Source organism: Lithobates pipiens, unplaced genomic scaffold, assembly GCF_037356315.1.
Source record: "Lithobates pipiens isolate NorthernLeopardFrog02 unplaced genomic scaffold, aLitPip1_a1.2 Scaffold_8, whole genome shotgun sequence".
Classification (NCBI taxonomy): domain Eukaryota; kingdom Metazoa; phylum Chordata; class Amphibia; order Anura; family Ranidae; genus Lithobates; species Lithobates pipiens.
In genome coordinates, this window is record NW_027507903.1 from 16,361,091 (window position 1) to 16,381,027 (window position 19,937).

The window sequence follows — 19,937 nt, forward strand, 5'->3', positions numbered from 1 at the left end:
AAATGCAGTGATTCCTGTGTAAATGACACTGGCAGTGAAGGGGTTAACCAGTGGGTGGCAGTGTAGGGGTTAAGTGTACCTAGGGGCGTGTTACTAACTGTGGGGGGGTTGGACTTTCATTTAGTGAACACTGATCTCTGCTCCAATCACATGGAGCAGAGATCAGCGTCACTAGTTGCTAGGCAGAATGGAGAAATGTTGTTTACAACGGCACTTCTCCCTTCGGCCGCTCCGTGAGACGATCGCGGGGATGCCCGCGGTGATCGAGTCCACGGGTCCCGCGACCGGACTCACGGGGGTCCCGAACAGGCGCGGGAGCGTGCCGCCGGCGGCGCACTCCCAATGGCAGGGCGGCAAATTTAAAGGGACGTACATGTACGCCCGTTTGCCTGCCCGTGCCATTCTGTCGACGTACATCGTCGTGCACTGGTCGGCAAGTGGTTAAAAGGCCTAATTTCCTTTTCTGAAAAAGGGACTTGACCAAAAAAACTAATTTTGTTAGTCTGTCCACAGCACATTCTTCCAAAAAGGATTTAGGCTTCCTCAGGTAAGTTTTGGCAAACTCCAATCTAACTTTTTTATGTTTGTCTGTCAGCAGTGGGGTCCTCTTTAGTCATTCTACCATAGCGCCCCTGTTCATTCCGATGGCGGCATATAGTGTGAGCTGACACAGTTGTACCCGGTGCCTGAAGGTCAGCTTGAATTTGTCTGGAAGTTGAGGTTCTTGTTGAAGTTAAAGTCTCAAGGTTCTTTATCCACCATTCGAACAATCCTTCATTGCAATCTTTGATAAATTTGGCACACAGACATACAACAGAAAGGTTGAGTCAATTTTTCACCATTTTAACTGGTAGCCGCTGTGATCTCTAAATTGTCAGCACCTGGTAATTGATACAGGTGAGTTTTATTACGAATTACAGGAGCAAAACAAACGTAGAATGCAATTTCTTCTTACAATTTTCAGAAGGTGCCAATCATTTTTGTTTTTGGAGTTTTGCATGTAATGTGTCAGATTTGGCTCTTTGTTTCTCCACTTTTTTGTGTCATACCAATACAAACAAACGTAATGAATATGAGAATGACTAAACATTTGTAATTGCAACAATTTTCTGGGTGAAGTGCTGCATTATCTGACAGAAATTAGACATGTGCAATTAGTTTTGTTCCGAATTCGTTCAACAAATTTTGACAAATTTGTAAATATCCGAATTAACGAAAACCCATTGAAACACAATTTTCTGAATATTCGTACATTCGAAAATTCCGAATTTCCATATTTCACATTTTCAAATTTACAAAAATGGGAAAATCCGAAAATTAGAAATGTGAAAATCTAGAAATTCAAAAATAACTAACAATTTAACTATTAAATTATAGGTATTGGAATTTCCTTTCAAATTTGGCTATTAGTGAATGCAACAAATAAGAATTTATCCGAAGTTACAAATTTTTTAGAAATAACGAATACAGTATCTAAATGAAAGGAACGTAATGAATTAATAATAAATCACAATAATAATAAAAAACGTTTTATTATTATTTTGTTTCGTTTCATTTGTTTAGACGCGACATTCGTTATTTTCAGATAATTCGTAACTTCGGATAAATTTGTAACGTTCACAAACGGACAAATTTGAAAGCCAAATTTCATTTCATATGTGATCTATCCTGCGGTAAGTGTGAGTGAGGTCCACCTTAACTAAATAGGGATCACTTTGTTATATTATCTGCGCAGTGGTCTTGTTTGTTCCTTATTTTTCATGTTATGGAAGCCTGCTGAAAGTTGGAAGTTCACGCATGAGAATCAGAAGTGCAATCTATGAATGAACCATCTGTTACTCAGAAGACTCATTAAGGCTTGATTATCTAGTCCCACTTATGTGAATTTATTGGCAGAGACTTTGGTTTGTACACAGTGGAATGCGATATTCTTTTACTTGTGGCCAAAGGTTTGCTCCATTGTTACCATTACACAGAAGGAATTTCATATATTTTGTATGGTTCACTGTTCATAATTATTCACTTAATTTGGTGGTACACTGTGCAATATTAGTAGGTTAATATTAGCGCAATTATTAATTTAAAACAAATTTGAAAGGAAATTCCAATACCTACAATTTCATAGTTATTTTTAATTTCCGGATTTTTGAATTTCTGGATTTTCAAATTTGTGAATTTTTGTATTTTCAAATTTCCGAATTTTCGTATTTCCGACTATGAATTTTCAAATTTCCGGAATTCGGAATTTTTGCATTATTGAATTTCGATCATAACGAATGACCCGAAAAACGAAAACACAAAAAAATGAATGAAACGAAAACGAAAAGGAACACATTTTTAATGGCAGTGCACATGTCTAACAGAAATGCAGGGGCGTCAATATTTTTGGCCATGACTATATGAATTGACAGTAGGAAGACCATTTCATACACATGGCTCATACTTCACAGTCAGACACTTTATATTAAAAACATTAATAAAAAATAGATTAAAAAAAATAAAACAGTTCTGTATGCGGCTTCAACACAATTGGCGTTTTTATTTACAAGTGGACAGAATTACAAATAGAAAATTAGTGTGTAAAAGACTATTTAGCACTGACATAAAACAGCTATCTCCTAATCAGTCTGCAGCAGACAATACTGAACTGAAATGTTATTTTTTTTATTCCAATCCACAAAGCTTTGGTCTTTATATGTTGTTTTTTTTTTTTTTTTTTTTTTTTTTTTTTTGGGGGGATAAACCCAAATTGCCACTCTATTAAGTATTAATAGAAAAAAAAAATAAAGTCTTTTGGCTCTTAAGCCAAACAGGTTAACAAAACTTGAAGGCCGGGTTCACATATGTGCGAATGGAATGTAGGTTTCGCCGCATTCAATTCACATGACATGCGAGTGTGAACGACTCACAGGTCTGGGGCGGCGGTCCGCATTCCAAAAGGGTCCTTTGCGTTGGATCCGATTCAGGTGCGCATTCAGGCAAAAAAAAAAATTCGGAACGCATTCGCACCTGAACCGGAACGCACCCCACCCTGGGCTGCAAATCGCAGCTGGACACATATGAACCCGGCCTCATAGAGCACTTAGCAGGCCCAATGACCTATACAAAGGCTGCAGGTTTATTTACCAGCAGCCCAATGTACATTAAGGCAGCACTGAATGAAATGAAGAAGATCTGGAGGTCCAGCGGAAGGGGAAGGCACAGGCTTGGATTATGCTGGTTTAGGTTGCAGCATTTAGCAAAAGGAAAAAAAAAAAATATATATATATATATAGAAACTGATTTCAGGGGTATTAGAAATTAACTAAAAATGAAAATACATCTAGGTTATATGTATGCGATAAAGCCGTGTTTACATTGCCGTCTTTTCCCATTAGACATTTCGGGGTGTCTCTCGGCACCAACGAGGGGGGGGGGGGGGTCTGTGGAACAGGCGGTGCAGAGAGAAGTGATGTACAGTGACCTGACCGATAACTAATGACTGCCCACTACAATGTGCACACTGCCCTTTGCCTTAAGAAACTAGACCTGTCCTGGCTTTGCCTTTTAGGCCTCGTTCACATGGGGCATACTACAGAGTGCACCCACGCGAGGAACGTGCTTGCCCGCATGGGGATGCACAGGTGTGTTCTGTGCAGGCAGTCCTATTTATGTCTATTGGGATTCAGCCGCTGCACAGACACAGCCACTGCTCCCAATCTGACAGCCGTGCATGGCCCCAAAACACACACCGTCTGCGCTCAGAGCTGCGCACCAGTTACGGGTTGCCTTTTAGGCCTCATTCACATGGGTAATACTACAGCGTACACCCTGTGCGCAGGCCGCGCTTGCTCGCGTGGGGATGCACAGGTGTGTTCCGTGCAGGCAGTCCCATTCATGTCTATTGGGATTCAGCGGCTGCACAGACACAGCCGCTGCTCCCAATCTGACAGCCGTGCATGGCCCCAAACACACACTGTGCACCAGTTACGGGTTGATTTTTAGGCCTCGTTCACATGGGGCATACTACAGATTACACCCATGCAAGGGCTGTGTTTGCCTGCATGGGGATGCACAGGTGTGTTCCGTGAAGGCAGTCCAATTCATGTCTATTGGGATTCTGCGGCTGCAGGGACACAGCTGCTGCTCCCAATCTGACAGCCGTGCACAGCCCCAAACACACATGGTCTGTGCTCCGGGCTGTGCACCCACACGGCTGCACCCAATCTGACAGCAGTGCACGGTCCTAAACACACGCTGCCTGCACACCCATGCGGCTGCTCCCAATCTAAAGGCAGTGCATGTGCAGGGCTCCAAAACGCACACAGTCTGCACTCGGGTATGTGCACTCGCACGGCTTTCAAACTGGAGACAGTGGCTGTGCCTGTGCCGCCTGCTGAATCCCAATAGAGATGAATGGGACTGCCGACACGGGGATGAGTGGAACACCTGTGCATCCCGTGTGGGCAAAGCTGGTCCTTCGCATGCATTGGTACCCCTGTGTAAACGAGGTCTTGTGTCAACCAAATTACTTTTTTTTTTTTTGCTTTTTGGAGTCAACACTCTCAAGCAAAATTTGCAGATTTGCAAGTCGGGGGGTGGGGGGGGGGAGTCAGACCTCCTTATCTGAGTACAAATGTCAGTATGACTTCCAGTAACATTAGCATTTTCAGAAGTCAGCACTTTGTTACTCTCATGACAGGTTTCCATTGAGGCGGAGGTTACATGGGCCTGGACCAGATTCCTAGACCAGCTCAAGCAATGAAAATCGATGGGTGGGTGACTTACTAAAGGCAAAATGGAGCTCTTCAATTTGCAAGGGCATTGTTCTTTTGCTTTGTGAAAGTGGTGAAAATTATAATATATATATATATATATATATATATATATATATATATATATATATATATATATATATATATATATATATATATATATATATATATATATATATATATATATATATATATATATATTTGCTTGCATGTGAATGGATGATGGAAGTCAGCAAAGCTTCCCCGCATTCACTATTGCAAAGTCCCTGTGAGACACTAAAGGGTTCATTTACTAAAAGCAAGGGAGTCTGCACTTTGCAAGGGCATCGTCCCTTAGCTTAGTGAAAATGGTGAAAACACACTTTGCAAAGAACGCAGAACACCCAACTGCATACAATGAAGAAAAAAATAAACGTTTTTGCTTGCATTTGAATGGATGATGGAAGTCAGCACAGCTAGCTTCCCCACATTCACCAAGTTAAAGGAAAATATGCTTGCAAAGTGATCACCTGACTACCATCATCCAATCATATGCAAGCAAAAATGCTAATATTTTTTATTTTTGCTTGCATGAGATTGGGTATTCTTTGCAAAGTCTTTTTGACACACGACGGGGTTGATTTACTAAAGGCAAAGAAGTCTGCACTCTGTAAGGGCATCATCCTTTAGCTTAGTGAAAGTGGTGAAAATTCACTTTGCAAAGAACATACAAAGAAGGAAAAACAAAAACAAAAAAAAAAAACACGATTTTTGCTTGCATATATGAACGGATGATGGCAGTCGGCGCTTCCCCACATTCACTAAGCTAAGGGAAAATGCGCTTGCAAAGTGATCAACTGACTTCCATTATCTAATCATATGCAACCAAAAAATACTTTTTATTTTTGCTTGCATGACAGATTGGGTATTCTTTGTATAGTCCCCGCGAGACACTACAGGGTTGATTCACTAAAGGCATGGGAGTCTGTAATTTCCGAGGGCATTATCCTTTAGCTTAGTGAAAATTCACTTTGCACAGAACACACATCTGCATAAAAAAAAAAAAAAAAAAAAAAAGAATTTTTTTTTGGGCATTTTCCATTAGTTAGGGAATGTTGGGAAGCTGTGCTGACTTGAACATCATCCAATCACGTGCAAGCAAAAAAATACTAATATTTTGTCTTTTTTTTTGTTGCTTGCATGAGATTATGGTTTGCAAAGTCCCTGTGAGACACTAAAGGGTTGATTTACTAAAGGCAAGGGAGTCTGCACTTTCAAGGGCATTTCCCATTCACATAGTGAATGCGGGGAAGCTATGCTGACTTAATCATTATCCAATCACGTGCAAGCAAAACCAAATAAAAAAATGTTTTTTTTTTATTCCTCCTACGTGATTGGGGAATTTCTGCAAAGTGGATTTTTACCACGTTCCCCTGCAAAGTGAATCAGGCCTATTTGCCTTTAGTAAAACAACCTCCTATGAGTGTGCACACTTGGCTTACGGAAGTTTCTCGTGTTTTGTAAGAAGCAGGTTCCAAAATGCAAATCGCTGCTTTTTTTAAAATTTGAAAGCAGGCTCGGGGTGTGAAGTGTGTTAATGGTGAGCTCCGCAGCCCGCTCTTTCTGTGGTCATCTCTGAAGCAAGTTTGGCAGAAAGTCATGCGGCTGCCCCCCCCCTCCCCACCCACACACACCTCCAGGATGAAGTCACAGCAGGCACACAGCTAATCTTGTGTGTATTCTATACAGAGCTCCTCTTGTGTTCCTGGATGTGGTATAAATAAAGCCAAGGAGGAGGCGGAGTTTGTGTCTTCGTTTTTGTTTTCGGAACGCTGCGGAAGTTAACCCCTTGAGGCGGGGAAGGAAACACTGACTCGTTATTGGGGGGGGGGGGGCGGTGGCGGTCGCCGTGTCCCTGGTGCATTTTGGGACAACCTTGTTCTGAGCCAAACCCCAAAAGGAATCCAAAAACTTCTTTAGTTGTCACCAGATGTAATCAGAACAGCCTGGAAAGCAGTAAGGAACTCGGTTATCATCCCTCTCACACACTCTTCAAGTGTCCTTTGTACTTCCAGAGGAGGCCGTAATTTGTTCTTCTTTCTCTGTAGCAGGACGAACGATTTTTTTTTCTTTTTTTTTTCTTATTTGCTGCTTCATGCACGCAGAACAAGGTCTTCATTCTATTTTTTTTTTTTTTTCTTGTGTTAGTTTATGGTTGGGACTGAAACTTTGGCTGTGTCGCCTCTGGAACGCAGTTGGTCCCATCAGGACCCTACACCTCCCGATGAATAGTGCTGCTCCAGCTGCAAGCCCCCCCTGCCCCTCTTCCCCTGCTTTAGTGTCTGTCTGGAAAAACCAAATGCAGATACAGATAATCAAGTTCTCACTTTAACCCTTTCTCTGCACGTCTGCGCACAGCGACGTTTGGCAATTAACGATCATGTTGGCCATTTACTATGGGCTTCTTGCCGTCCCCATTGGTCAATGGCTGGTCCTCGTTTTCCTCGCTGTCGTCTTCTTCGTTATCGCTGCGATCATCGCCAGACATCTACGGAAAGAACAGACACTTGGTTAGCTATTCAGACACCCAACTGGATATAACCATTTCAACACCGGGCAGCTTTCTTTTGGTGGTATTTGATCACCTCTGGGATTTTTATTTTTTGCTAAAAAAGGCCAACATTTTTTAAAACAAAATAGGCTTTTCTATGTTATAAAAATGTGTAAATAAGTAAGTTTTCTCCTTCACTGATGGGCACTGATGAGGCTGCACTGACAGGCACTGATAAGGTGGCACCAATGAGGTGGCACCAACATGCAGCGCTGATGGGCACTCATAGGTGGCACTGAAAGGCTACACTGATGGGTGGAACTAATTTGCATCACTGTAAAGGAGGCACTGGCAGGCATTACTGATGGGCACTGACTGTCATCATTTTTGGCCACAGGTTGGCATCCCTGGTGACCATGGGTGGCATACCTGGTGGGCATCCTCGGGGGGAGGGCGGCACTGATAATCAGCACAGACCCCCCCCCCCCCCCGTCAGGAGAGCACATTGTGAGGAAAAGCCGATACACGACTCTTCCTGTTAGCATCGTGATCAGATATGATTGGACACAGCTGATCACGTGGTAAAGAGTCTCCATCAGAGATAAAATTTAGTGCAGATTACATTCATGCTTTGTTGATCTCATTATTGAGTTTTAATGTTTTAAAAACCTCGCTTCAGTGTAAAAGTTTGTATTGAGACTACCGTATATACTCGAGTATAGGTCGATCCGAATATAAGCCGAGGCCCCTAATTTACCACAAAAAAACTGGGAAAACTTATTGACTCGTGTATAAGCCAAGGGTGAGACATGCAGCAGCTACTGTTACAGCTTAAAAGGGTCAACAATGCCCATCTGCAGCTGCATACCTCCCTGTGTCCATCCCTGTGTCCATTGCAGCCTACCTGTGCCAATCTGCAGCCTCTTTGTCCTTCTGCAGCCTCTGTGTGCCATTTTGCACCGATCTGCATGTATAAAAAACATACGGCGGCCATGCCAGGTTTCAAAAGCCGCACCTCTCCTCCTCGTCTGTGACAGACCATTCGGCGGCCATTCCACTGTTCAAACGCCGCGCCTCTCTGTCTGTGATAGGCGGAACACTCAATTTCCCAGCAGTCAGTGTTCCGCCTATCACGGACATCCTCTCATCCTTGTCCGTAGTATGAGGATGAGCGGATGTCCGTGATAGGCGGAACACTGACTGCTGGGAAATTGAGTGTTCCGCCTATCACAGACAGGGAGGCGCGGCTTTTGAATAGTGGAATGGCCGCCGTCTGTCTGCACGACACGCAGATCAGGTAGGCAGACGGCGGTGACTCGAGTATAAGCCGAGGGGGGCACTTTTAGCCTAAAAAAAGGGGCTGAAAATCTCGGCTTATACTCGAGTATATACGGTATACACCGATCGGCCATAACATTATGACCACTGACAGGTAAAGTGCGTAACATTGTATTATTTTGTTACAACGTCACCTGAAAGTGGGTGGAATTTATCAGGCAGCAAGTAAACATATTGTCCCTGAAGTGAATGTGTTAAAAGCAGAAAAAATGGGCAAGTGTAATGATTTGAGCGACTATGACAAGGGCCAAATTGTAATGGCTAGACAACTGGGTCAAAGCAACTCCAAAACTACCGCTCTCATCGGATTGTTCCCAGACTGCAGTGGTCCGGACCGTCCAAAAGCGAAACAAGGAAGGAAAAACGGCCAACTGGCGACTGGGTCACGGGCGGCCAAGACTCATGTGTTCACAGCCTGTCTAGTCCGATCCAATAGAAGAGCTACTGTAGATCAAATTGCTGAAAAAAAAAAAGTTAATGCTGGTTCTGATAGAAAGGTTTCAAAACACACAGAGCATCGCAGTTTTCTGTGTTTGGGGTTGTGTAGCCACAAACTGGTGAGAATGCCCATGTTGACCCGTGTCCACAGCCAAAAGCGCCTACAATGGGCACGTGAGCATCAGAACTGGACAACGGAGCAATGGAAGAAGGTGGCCTGGTCTGATATACTTAAGAGTGGTTGAGGAACAAAACAATGGGTTTGAGAGGTTTACTTGGGCCTTCCAAATTTTCCAGATCTCAATCCAAATCAAGCATCTGTGGGATGTGCTGGAAAAACAAATCTGATCCATAGAGACTCCACCTCATAACACAAAGGATCTGCTAATGACGGCTTGGTGCCACATACCACAGCATACCTTCAGAGGTCAAGTGGAGTCAATGGGTTATGGTGGGTGGTAATAATGTTATGGCAGATCGGTGGTATATATAGATATGGGGCAACCATATTTGCTTGTTAACTTCTATGAGCTCTGCTCCTCCGTATTCATGCAAGTCTACCAGTCTGTTTGGAATTTGCAGCTAACTAATCTTATTTCAGGAGTCATTTGCATGAGTGATGGCCGTACTACCCGATATACCGAATCTTCAGATTTGTGTATGAAATACAATCACACCAACATGCAAAATAGAATCCTGCAAAAATATCAGAGGCATCATATATCACTTCACTGCAAAGGCAGATATGTATAGCAGGCATCTAATGAAGACTTCAGCTCATGAAGCAGATCTTCACTGCCATCTAGGTCCCTCCATTATTTTCCTCCTGCCTCCCTCTCCCACCCACCTTACAGAATTCAATATTTTAACCCTTATTCAATATTAACCCTTGCAGTGCCCACACTGCAAGGGTTAAAAGCTTATTTGTCTAGGTGGAGAAGAGAAAGGTTTTAGCCCTGATCACGTGGTAAAAGGCCACTGTGGTTTGCCCTTCACCCGATCTGTGATCAGCTGTGTCCTAAGGACATATCATTCACAGAGCGCGCAGCAGCAGGCGTGATCACGGGAGGTCTTCGTGTGACGCCCTCCCAGATCTAGCTGGCCTCGCTGTAGCTGTCATACAGCTATTCGATGATGAAAATACAAGCCGGTTATCTGCATTCCCTTCCTCCCGCTGACAGCATGAGGAGAAGAGAGCCAATAACCAGCTTGTGTGAATCTACCCTGATAATCAAGGTACTGATTATCAGTGTCCTGAGTATCGGTGCAGCCCCAACAGTACCCACCAGTGCTGCCAATCCATGCCCATCAGTGCCTCCTCATCAGTGTCACTGACCAGTGCCGCCTCATCAGTGCCCACCAGAGCAGCCTATCAGTGCCACCTCATCAGTGCCCACCAGAGCAGCCCATCAGTGCCACCTCATCAGTGCCCACCAGAGCAGCCCATCAGTGCCCACCAGAGCAGCCCATCAGTGCCCACCAGAGCAGCCCATCAGTGCCCACCAGAGCAGCCCATCAGTGCCCACCAGAGCAGCCCATCAGTGCCCACCAGAGCAGCCCATCAGTGCCCACCAGAGCAGCCCATCAGTGCCCACCAGAGCAGCCCATCAGTGCCCACCAGAGCAGCCCATCAGTGCCCACCAGAGCAGCCCATCAGTGCCCACCAGAGCAGCCCATCAGTGCCCACCAGAGCAGCCTATCAGTGCCCACCAGAGCAGCCTATCAGTGCCCACCAGAGCAGCCTATCAGTGCCCACCAGTGCAGCCTATCAGAGCCTATCAGTGCCGCCTCATCAGTGCGCATCAGTGAAGGAGAAACATTAACTGTTTGCAAAATTTTATAAACAAACTATGAAAAACAGTTTATTTTTTTTCAATATTTTTGGCATTTTTTTTGTTTATTTAACAAAAAATAAAAAAACTCAGTGGTGATTAAATAGCACCAAAGGAAAGCTCTATTTGTGTGATGAAATGAAAAAAAAAAAAGTCATATGGGTACAGTGTTGCATAACCGCGCATTCAAAGTGCAACATCACTGAAAGGTAAAAATTGGCCTGGGCAAGAAGGGGGTGAAAGTGGATGGTAGGAAAGTGGTTAAAGCAGAACTTTACCCATAACAACAACTTGATGAAAAAAAAAAAAAAAAGTTTTTAAAAAACATGTTCCAACCTGAAAAAATTAAATAAAAATTAAAAGTCAGCAGCTACAAACACTGTAGCTGCGGACTTTTAATAAGGACAATTACCTGTCCAGGGAGCCCGAGAGGTCACCCCCCTCCCCCCACCCCCCCAAGGCCGATACGTCTCTCGTATCGTGTCCCGGCACCACTATCCTCACTAAGGGAAACAGGCAGTGAAGCCTTGCGGCTTCACTGCCCGTTTCCTACTGCGCAAGTCGTATTCTGGGACACACACACATGTCCTAGAAGGCAATGGGGCCACTCGCCAAAGAGGAGGAAGCGCCACAGAATAGGAAGAGGCAGATTAGGAAGACTGCCTAGCAACAGGGGTTTCCTTGCAAGTTAAAAAAAAAATCAAAATTCAAATTTCTTTTTTTTTTAAGAATATTAATGCTATTTTTATTTTTAGGGTGGCCTTCCACTTTAATAATTATGCTACCAAACCAGTGTGTGCTTTAAATTGCCTCCAGCATTTCTCCTATTTCTTCTTGCTGGAGCCCAGAGCCCCAGCATTAAATCATAAAGCGAGACGAAAACTTTTGGTTAACCGGTTTAAAAAAACAAAAAAAACAACTGTTTGATTTACTTGTGTTCTCAACCAAACTGTCAAACCATCAATTTGCTGGAGTCATGACTGATCACATGTGCAGCACAATGACAGTTGCAGTTCAAACAGAAGCAGCTTCTTTGGCTGTAAAGGATAGGAGGGTTTAATTCCGCTCTCAGCAGATCGGCCTCTACAAACTCAACAATCCCTAAAAATGGAGAGCAACTGAGCATGTGCGGAGCAGGGTGAGACAGAGTATTAATGGATTTTAAAAATAGTATAGACACTCATTTTTTTATCTCTTGCCACCTGCTCTGTAGCAGTCTTTTGCCTAAATTGCCGGGAGGGTTCACGTGTACATCCTCCCCTGCATGAGCTGCCTGCACAACCCCTGCGGGGCCATGGCCTGCTCTGTGATCGGCGAGTCAATGAGACTTGGCTGATCACAGATCGGAGTAAGGGGCCGATCCCGGCACTTTACCACATGATCAGCTGTCAGTCAATGACAGCTGATCATGTGATGTAAAACAGAGAAAGCCTAAGGAGAAAAAAAAAAAAAAAAAAAGACCATCAGTGCCTCATCATCGGTGCTGCCTTTTAGTGTCACCTATCAGTACCGCCTCACTAGTGCCCACCAGTACCGCCTCACTAGTGCCCGTCAGTGCTGCCTCACTAGTGCCCGTCAGCGCTGCCTCACTAGTGCCCGTCAGCGCTGCCTCACTAGTGCCCGTCAGCGCTGCCTCACTAGTGCCCGTCAGCGCTGCCTCACTAGTGCCCGTCAGCGCTGCCTCACTAGTGCCCGTCAGCGCTGCCTCACTAGTGCCCGTCAGCGCTGCCTCACTAGTGCCCACCAGCGCTGCCTCACTAGTGCCCACCAGCGCTGCCTCACTAGTGCCCACCAGCGCTGCCTCACTAGTGCCCACCAGCGCTGCCTCACTAGTGCCCACCAGCGCTGCCTCACTAGTGCTGCCTCACCAGTGCCGCCTCACTAGTGCTGCCTCACCAGTGCCGCCTCATCAGTGCCGCCTATCAGTGCAGCCTCATCAGCGCACATCAATGAAGGAGTAAAATTACCGGTTTGCAAAATTGAAACCAAAAAAAAATTCTCAAAACTTTTGGTCTTTTTTTGCTTGTTTAGCAAAAAATAAATACCCCAGTAGTGATTAAATACCACCAAAAAAAAGCTCTATTTGTGTGAAAAAAAGGATAAAAATGTCATATGGGTACAGTGTAGCATGACCACGCAGTTGTCATTCAAAATGTGACAGCAGATTGAGGGTTTGAGTCCCTTCGTGGTCGCCAAAAATAAAAAAAATGTGACAGCGCTGAAAGCTGAAAATTGGCCTGGGCAGAAATGAGGTTTAAGTCCCCGGTAAGCAAGAGGTTAAGGTTTTACATAGCTGTACCTGCAGAAGGGGCCAGCCCCAAGTTCAATCCCAGGAAAACATACCAATGTGTTAGTACATCAGCGCCATCAAATCTACTTTTTACCTAGTTTAGGGGCGAACCTTATTATATGTTCTAGTTTTGAGAGCCGACGTGTATTTCACACCACAAATAACTTTTGTTTTCTAATATTTGGCTTCTGCACATGAGCAGCACATTCCCATCAAGCATTCTGCTTAGTGCAGAACATTCCTTTGTTCCTGTCTGTGCGCTTGTAAGTTTCCTGCAGGCACTGCCTGGCTTGTGTGAGCTTTTGTGGCTTACTGCAAAACTCTGCTTGTAAATCCTCACTTGGCACACGCACAAAGAGCAACAGGATAAGCCTGTGGATGCCTGAACATGCAGGGGGGCTTTCTTCCATCGGGCGCTGAAAATTGGCCCCAACGGGGAGGGGAAGGCAAGCGGCTAAATATACCATTTCAGTGCCTGCAATTAGTGGAAAATGGCTTTAATCATACGGAGTGAAATGTCACACTGTTCAAAAGGAATGGTGTTAACATAAATTGATTTGAAATGGATTAGATGTATTGCTTATCTTCCGACTTGCTAATTTAAAGGGTATTTGTAACTATTGTGTGTCTTTTCTCCTCTTTCCTCCCATCTTAAATGCATACAATATGTGCTGGAAAAAAAAGAAATGGAAAATATAAAGTTTTTGTAATTGAGCGAATAATGCGAAGATGGAAACAAAACTCCAGTTCATTGGAGTAGCATAAAATGTGAAATTAAATGCATCTTAAAATGCTAAATTATCTGTCAACTGGCCAAAATCTAAGAAAACTACTAAAGCATGTACTATGGTATTGTGTCGTCTAACCTGTAAAAAACGGGTTCCTTTTTTTTTGTATTTGGGATGCAGGGGCGGACTGACCATTCGGGCACTCGGGCACTGTCCGAGGGCCCCATGCCACTAAGGGGCCCCAATCAGGGTTGCCAGCCTCAATAAAACCAGGGACAGTATGTAAAAATATGTGTTTTTTTTAAAAATCCCAAGATTATAGCTGCCCTGCCTCTCCAGTACATTTTCAGTGTGTGTATGTGTATAGTGTGTGTGTGTATAGTGTGTGTGTGTATAGTGTGTGTGTGTATAGTGTGTGTGTGTATAGTGTGTGTATAGTGTGTGTATATGTGTGTGTGTGTGTGTATAGTGTGTGTATATGTGTGTGTGTGTGTATAGTGTGTGTATAGTGTGTGTATATGTGTGTGTGTGTGTATATGTGTGTGTGTGTGTATATGTGTGTGTGTATATGTGTGTGTATATGTGTGTGTGTATATGTGTGTGTATATGTGTGTGTATATGTGTGTGTGTACTGTGTGTGTGTGTGTACTGTGTGTGTGTGTACTGTGTGTGTGTGTGTACTGTGTGTGTGTGTGTACTGTGTGTGTGTGTGTACTGTGTGTGTGTGTGTACTGTGTGTGTACTGTGTGGCCCCATAATCTTCTCCTATTACCCGGGGGCCCCATAACCTTCTCCTATTGCCCGGGGGCCCCATAACCTTCTCCTATTGCCCGGGGGCCCCATAACCTTCTCCTATTGCCCGGGGGCCCCATAACCTCCTCCTATTGCCCGGGGGCCCCATAACCTCCTCCTATTGCCCGGGAGCCCCATAACCTTCTCCTATTGCCCGGGGGCCCCATAACCTTCTCCTATTGCCCGGGGGCCCCATAACCTTCTCCTATTGCCCGGGGGCCCCATAACCTTCTTCTATTGCCCAGGGGCCCCATAACCTTCTTCTATTGCCCAGGGGCCCCATAACCTTCTTCTATTGCCCAGGGGCCCCATAACCTTCTCTTATTGCCCGGGGGCCCCATGAGTTGTCAGTCCGCCCCTGTTGGGATGTGGACCTGAACCTCCGTTCTTACAAATAGTTGAAATGTTTCACTAATCGAATCCGTTTTTTTTTTCAGAAATGGTATTATTCCCTGAAGAACAAATGGTATTCCCTTTCTACAAGACTCTGGTCCGGCCGCACCTGGAGTATGCTGTCCAGTTCTGGGCACCAGTCCTCAGGAAGGATGTACTGGAAATGGAGCGAGTACAAAGAAGGGCAACAAAGCTAATAAAGGGTCTGGAGGATATTAGTTATGAGGAAAGGTTGAGATCACTGAACTTATTCTCTCTGGAGAAGAGACGCTTGAGAGGGGATATGATTTCAATATACAAATACCGTACTGGTGACCCCACAATAGGGAGAAAACTTTTCTGCAGAAGGGAGTTTAACAAGACACGTGGCCACTCATTAATATTAGAAGAAAAGAGGTTTAACTGCTTCAGTCCCGGAAGATTTTACCCCTTTCCTGACCAGAGCATTTTTTGCGATTCGGCACTGCGTCGCTTTAACTGACAATTGCGCGGTCGTGCAACGTTGCACCCAAACAAAATTGACATCCCCCCCCCCACAAATAGAGCTTTCTTTTGGTGGTGTTTGATCACCTCGGTTTTAATTTTTTGCGCTATAAAACAAAAAAAAAGAAAGCGCGTCAATTTTTAAAAAACTGTATTTTTTTACTTTTTTGCTATAATAAATAACCCCCAAAAATATATAAAAAACTATTTTTTTCCTCAGTTTAGGCCGATATGTATTCTTCTACACATTTTTGGTAAAAAAAATTGCAATAAGCGTATATTGATTGGTTTGCACAAAAGTTATAGTATCTACAAAATAGGGGATAATTTTATAGCATTTTTATTATTATTTTTTTACTAGTAATGGTGGCAATCCGCGATTTTTTAATGTGGCTGCGACACGATAGCAGCCACGTTGGACAATTTTGACACATTTTTTGGACCATTGGCATTTATACAGCGATCAGTGCTATGAAAATGCATTGATTACTGTAAAAATGGCACTGGCAGTGAAGGTGTTAACGCTAGGGGCCGATCAAGGGGTTAATTGTGTTCCCTAGTGTGTGTTCTAACTGAAGGGGGGGAGGGGACTGTGCAGGGGAAGAGATAGTCTGTTCATACAGAGTATGAACAGTGACCTGTCTGTTCTCCCCTCAGAGAACCGCAAACTGTGCGTTTACACACACAGAAACTCCAGTTCGATCGAGGGAGCCCGGTGGTGATCACGACTGCCCGGCACTCGCATCGGCTCAGTGGGCAAGCAGGGGGCAGAATATGTTACCGACATAACATGGCGGCGATTCGTGCAGCTGAGCCATGTTGTCACAGTACAACTGCGACGGCTGGCCGGCAAGCGGTTAACCTTAAACTACGTAGAGGGTTCTTTACTGTAAGAGCCTCAAAGATGTGAAATTCCCTTCCATAGACGGTGGTCTCAGCGGGGGGGCATCGATAGTTTCAAAAAACTATTAGCGTAGCACCTGAATGACCGCTTATCACTGCTCCCAAACCGCCCCAAAGATGCTGCTTGCAGGACTTTTCAGAACGTACCGCAAGCCCACCGCCCCAGTATGAAAGCACTCGGGCGTTCACACTGGGGAGACATGAGAGGCACTTTTCAGGCGCCATTTTTAGCTCTGAAACATCTGAAAAGCGCCTCATTGTGAAAGGGGTGTTAGAGGATAAGGCTGTGAGTGCAAACATTCTCCTAATTGTAGTGATTGCCACAAACAAGGTAACCTTGCCAAAAAACTCAAATGGTGCCTTGCTGAAGGCCTGACAACACCAGGTTTAGACACTACGGAGACGAAGGAGAGCGTACAGGTGGTACAATGCGAGTCACTCCTTGTACAAAAGCCCCAACCAGGGAACTGGAAGATAGTAGTGTCTGAAGGAGCACTGTCAAGGCACAAGGCCTCACTTTTAAAAGTCCTCAGGGTCAAGGACTTATCCAATCCTGACGGAAGGATTAAACCCTTGCCATAAAGTATTTCCTGGGATGAAACTTCCCTTTTTCGCACCAAGCAAAGTATTATTTCCATGTGCAGTGGTAAACCCTATAGGATGAGGGCTTTCTGGCCTTCAGCAAGGTTGGAATCACAAAATCCAAAAGGCCCCTATCCCTCAAGATCTGGGCTTCAACAGCCAAGCTGTAAAAGCCACCAAACATGAAGCAGGACAGCATTGAAAATGAAGGTCAAGGAGATCCAATAGGACCCACAGAGAATCTGTTAGAACCTGACTATGTCCATGTTTCATGCCCTCCTGAGCCAGTTCGGTTCAATGAGAATCACTGGTATGCCTTCACTCTTTATTCTCCAAAGCAGATGAGGTAGGAGCTGGGGGGGGGGGGGGGGGGGGGGGTTGGGGGGGGTGGAAAGCAAAAATCTGCCTGAAGTGATTCCATAGAATGACAACAGCAACCACTCCTAATGGCCCACAGATCCCTGGAACTGGACACGGCTTTGTCCAGTTTGTTGGCGAGTCTGAATGGCAGTCGTTTTTTGCCACTACCACTGGAGACCGAGTAAGAAAAACACTTCTCTGGGGCTGTTGGTGGTGTAAGAAGCCCAGTCACCAATTTTCCACTCCTGGAATATGCACCGCGGACCTTGGCTGAAAGTGAAATTTTGTCCAATTCATGATGAGCACCACTTCTCGAAGACCTGCCTGACTCCTGGTTTGCCACCACTGTGCCATTGTTGGATTGGACCTGGACCAGACTAGGAGGGTCCAGTCCTAAAGTCGAATCACCCTGAGCTTCAGAACATTAAAGGGGTTGTAAAGGTAAATTTTTTATTTTCTACATAGGTTCCTTTAAGCTAGTGCATTGTTGGTTCACTTACCTTTTCCTTTGATTTCCCTTCTAAATGTTTTTTTTTCTTTGTCTGAATATCTCACTTCCTGTTTCTCCTCAGTAAACTTCTCACCATCATCCGAGCTGGTGGTTAGTCAGCCAGAACAGCTTACTGAACAGCTTACTGGGGTGAAACAGGAAGTGAGAAATTTAGACAGACAAAGAAAACAAAGAAAAAAAAACATTTAGAAGGGAAATCGAAGGGAAAGATAAGTGAACCAACAATGCACTAGCTTAAAGGAACCTATGTAGAAAATAAAAAAATTACCTTTACAACCCCTTTAACCATAAAACCTGCAGAGGGGAATAGAGGGTCACTCCAAAGAATGCCATTCATGCACCTTGAACCAAAGGGTCCACAAAGCTTTTCCTGGGAAAAAGGGGGATTTCCCATTCCGGAATATCATGGCCTTAAGGCCAATGTGCAACAGACGGTGAAAATCCTACAGAACTTTGGCTGGGTCCTAAATCTCCAAAGGTCAACCCTGTAACTGCTGTATCAGGGCCTAGTCCTGGACATGGCAATAGCACATTACGAGTTTTGCAACTAACTGATGTTACTCTTACAAAATCGTGAGGGTTTATGGACTCTGAAAGCGTAAATGGAGGAGGTGGGTTTGTGTTGAAAGGTTCTTGGTTGAATAATTAATTTCACGCATTGCACATCTATTTCATAATTTAAAACCTATTTAATAGCTGCTTGCTATGCTATTCAAGCAACTGACTAGGAAACTCAAGGTTGCTACAGTTTTCCGTTACAATGCTCAATGAGGTGCTTTTATCTAGCTTGTTGCAGACTTTATTTTATGTACTTCACTACATCTTATCTCAACTACAAATGACTGTTGCAAAACTTACATTTCCAGAAAGCATCTTTTTCACCATCTTGAAGATGAGATATGCCCAGTATATATGAAGGAACTGCAGCACAAACATGACCATGTTGAAGAAGTAGTAGAGGAAAAATCGTGGGCAGTAATACAAGGGATAGACCGTTGTGGCATAAATAATCCTGCAAAATAAGGAGAGTGTCATTTATTAAACAACTGCTAAAATGATGGAGGACATTACAATATCACTGCTCAAAATGCTTTTTTTTTTTTAACCCAAATGCATTCTCTGCATTAAAGCGGAGGTCCACCCTAAAGTGGACCTTCCGCTCATCGGAACCCTCCCCCCCTCTGGCGCCACAATTGGCACCTTTCAGGGGGGAGGGGGGTGCAGATACCTGTACAGTACAGGTATCTGCACCCACTTCCGGGATAGCTCTCTGCGGAAAGGGGCGTATATTACGCCCCTTTCCGCAAGTGCCCGCCCCTTTCCGCAAGTGCCCCGCTGCCTGCTGGGAAAACACACAGATCCCAGAGGCAGCGGGGACCGTCCTTATTGCGCAGCGCGGCTCGCGCATGCGCAGTAGGGAACCGGGAAATGAAGCCGAAAGGCTCCATTTCCTGATTCCCATACCTAAGATGGCGGCGGCAGCACCCGAGAGACGATCTACAGATGGATACACGTGGAGTCCCGGCGGACTTCCGCTTTAAAGAGGAAGTAAACTCTCCCACTCTGATGCTTCTTTTCATTTAGTCCATTATAATAAGTAATTATCAAACTATAGCCACTGCAATCCAGCCCAAATTGCATATTACTTACGGTTTAAAAAAACTTTAAAAAACTTGTTTCCAGGGGTTAGGCAGCGCCATCTTAAGTACAGTTTTCTGAGTCCAGAGTAGAGTGCGTTTCCGCCCCTTACATTGAGCACTTCCTGTACTGTTAACCAAGCCTCCTTCTCAATCCAACGTTTCTATGGTAACCCTGCTTCCCTGTTCATAGCTGACTTGTTTTATTTCATAGTATTTACTTGTGCTGATTATTCTAGTGTTTGCCTGTGCGAGTCCCATCGGCTTCAGCTGATAAGACTGCAGTAATGCTGTCCCATGCCCTGCTTTTTTTTTAGCCAGACAGAGCTTTCTTTTGGAGGTATATAATAATTTTTTATGATTTAT

General features: G+C 44.5%; 1 protein-coding gene across 1 annotated transcript in view; it reads right to left on the reverse strand.

Moving 5' to 3' along the window:
* Positions 1–2,519: 2,519 nt before the first annotated feature.
* The window catches only part of LOC143964253 (ceramide synthase 2-like), a 71,609-nt gene continuing 54,191 nt past the window's right edge, over positions 2,520–19,937 (reverse strand). The window contains exons 8-9 of the mRNA XM_077473952.1: positions 18,793–18,946; positions 2,520–7,281 (exon numbers count right to left, since the gene is read on the reverse strand). Of these exons, the coding sequence (XP_077330078.1) occupies positions 7,165–7,281; positions 18,793–18,946 (271 nt within the window). The 3' untranslated portion in view covers positions 2,520–7,164. The remainder of the gene's footprint in view (positions 7,282–18,792; positions 18,947–19,937) is intronic.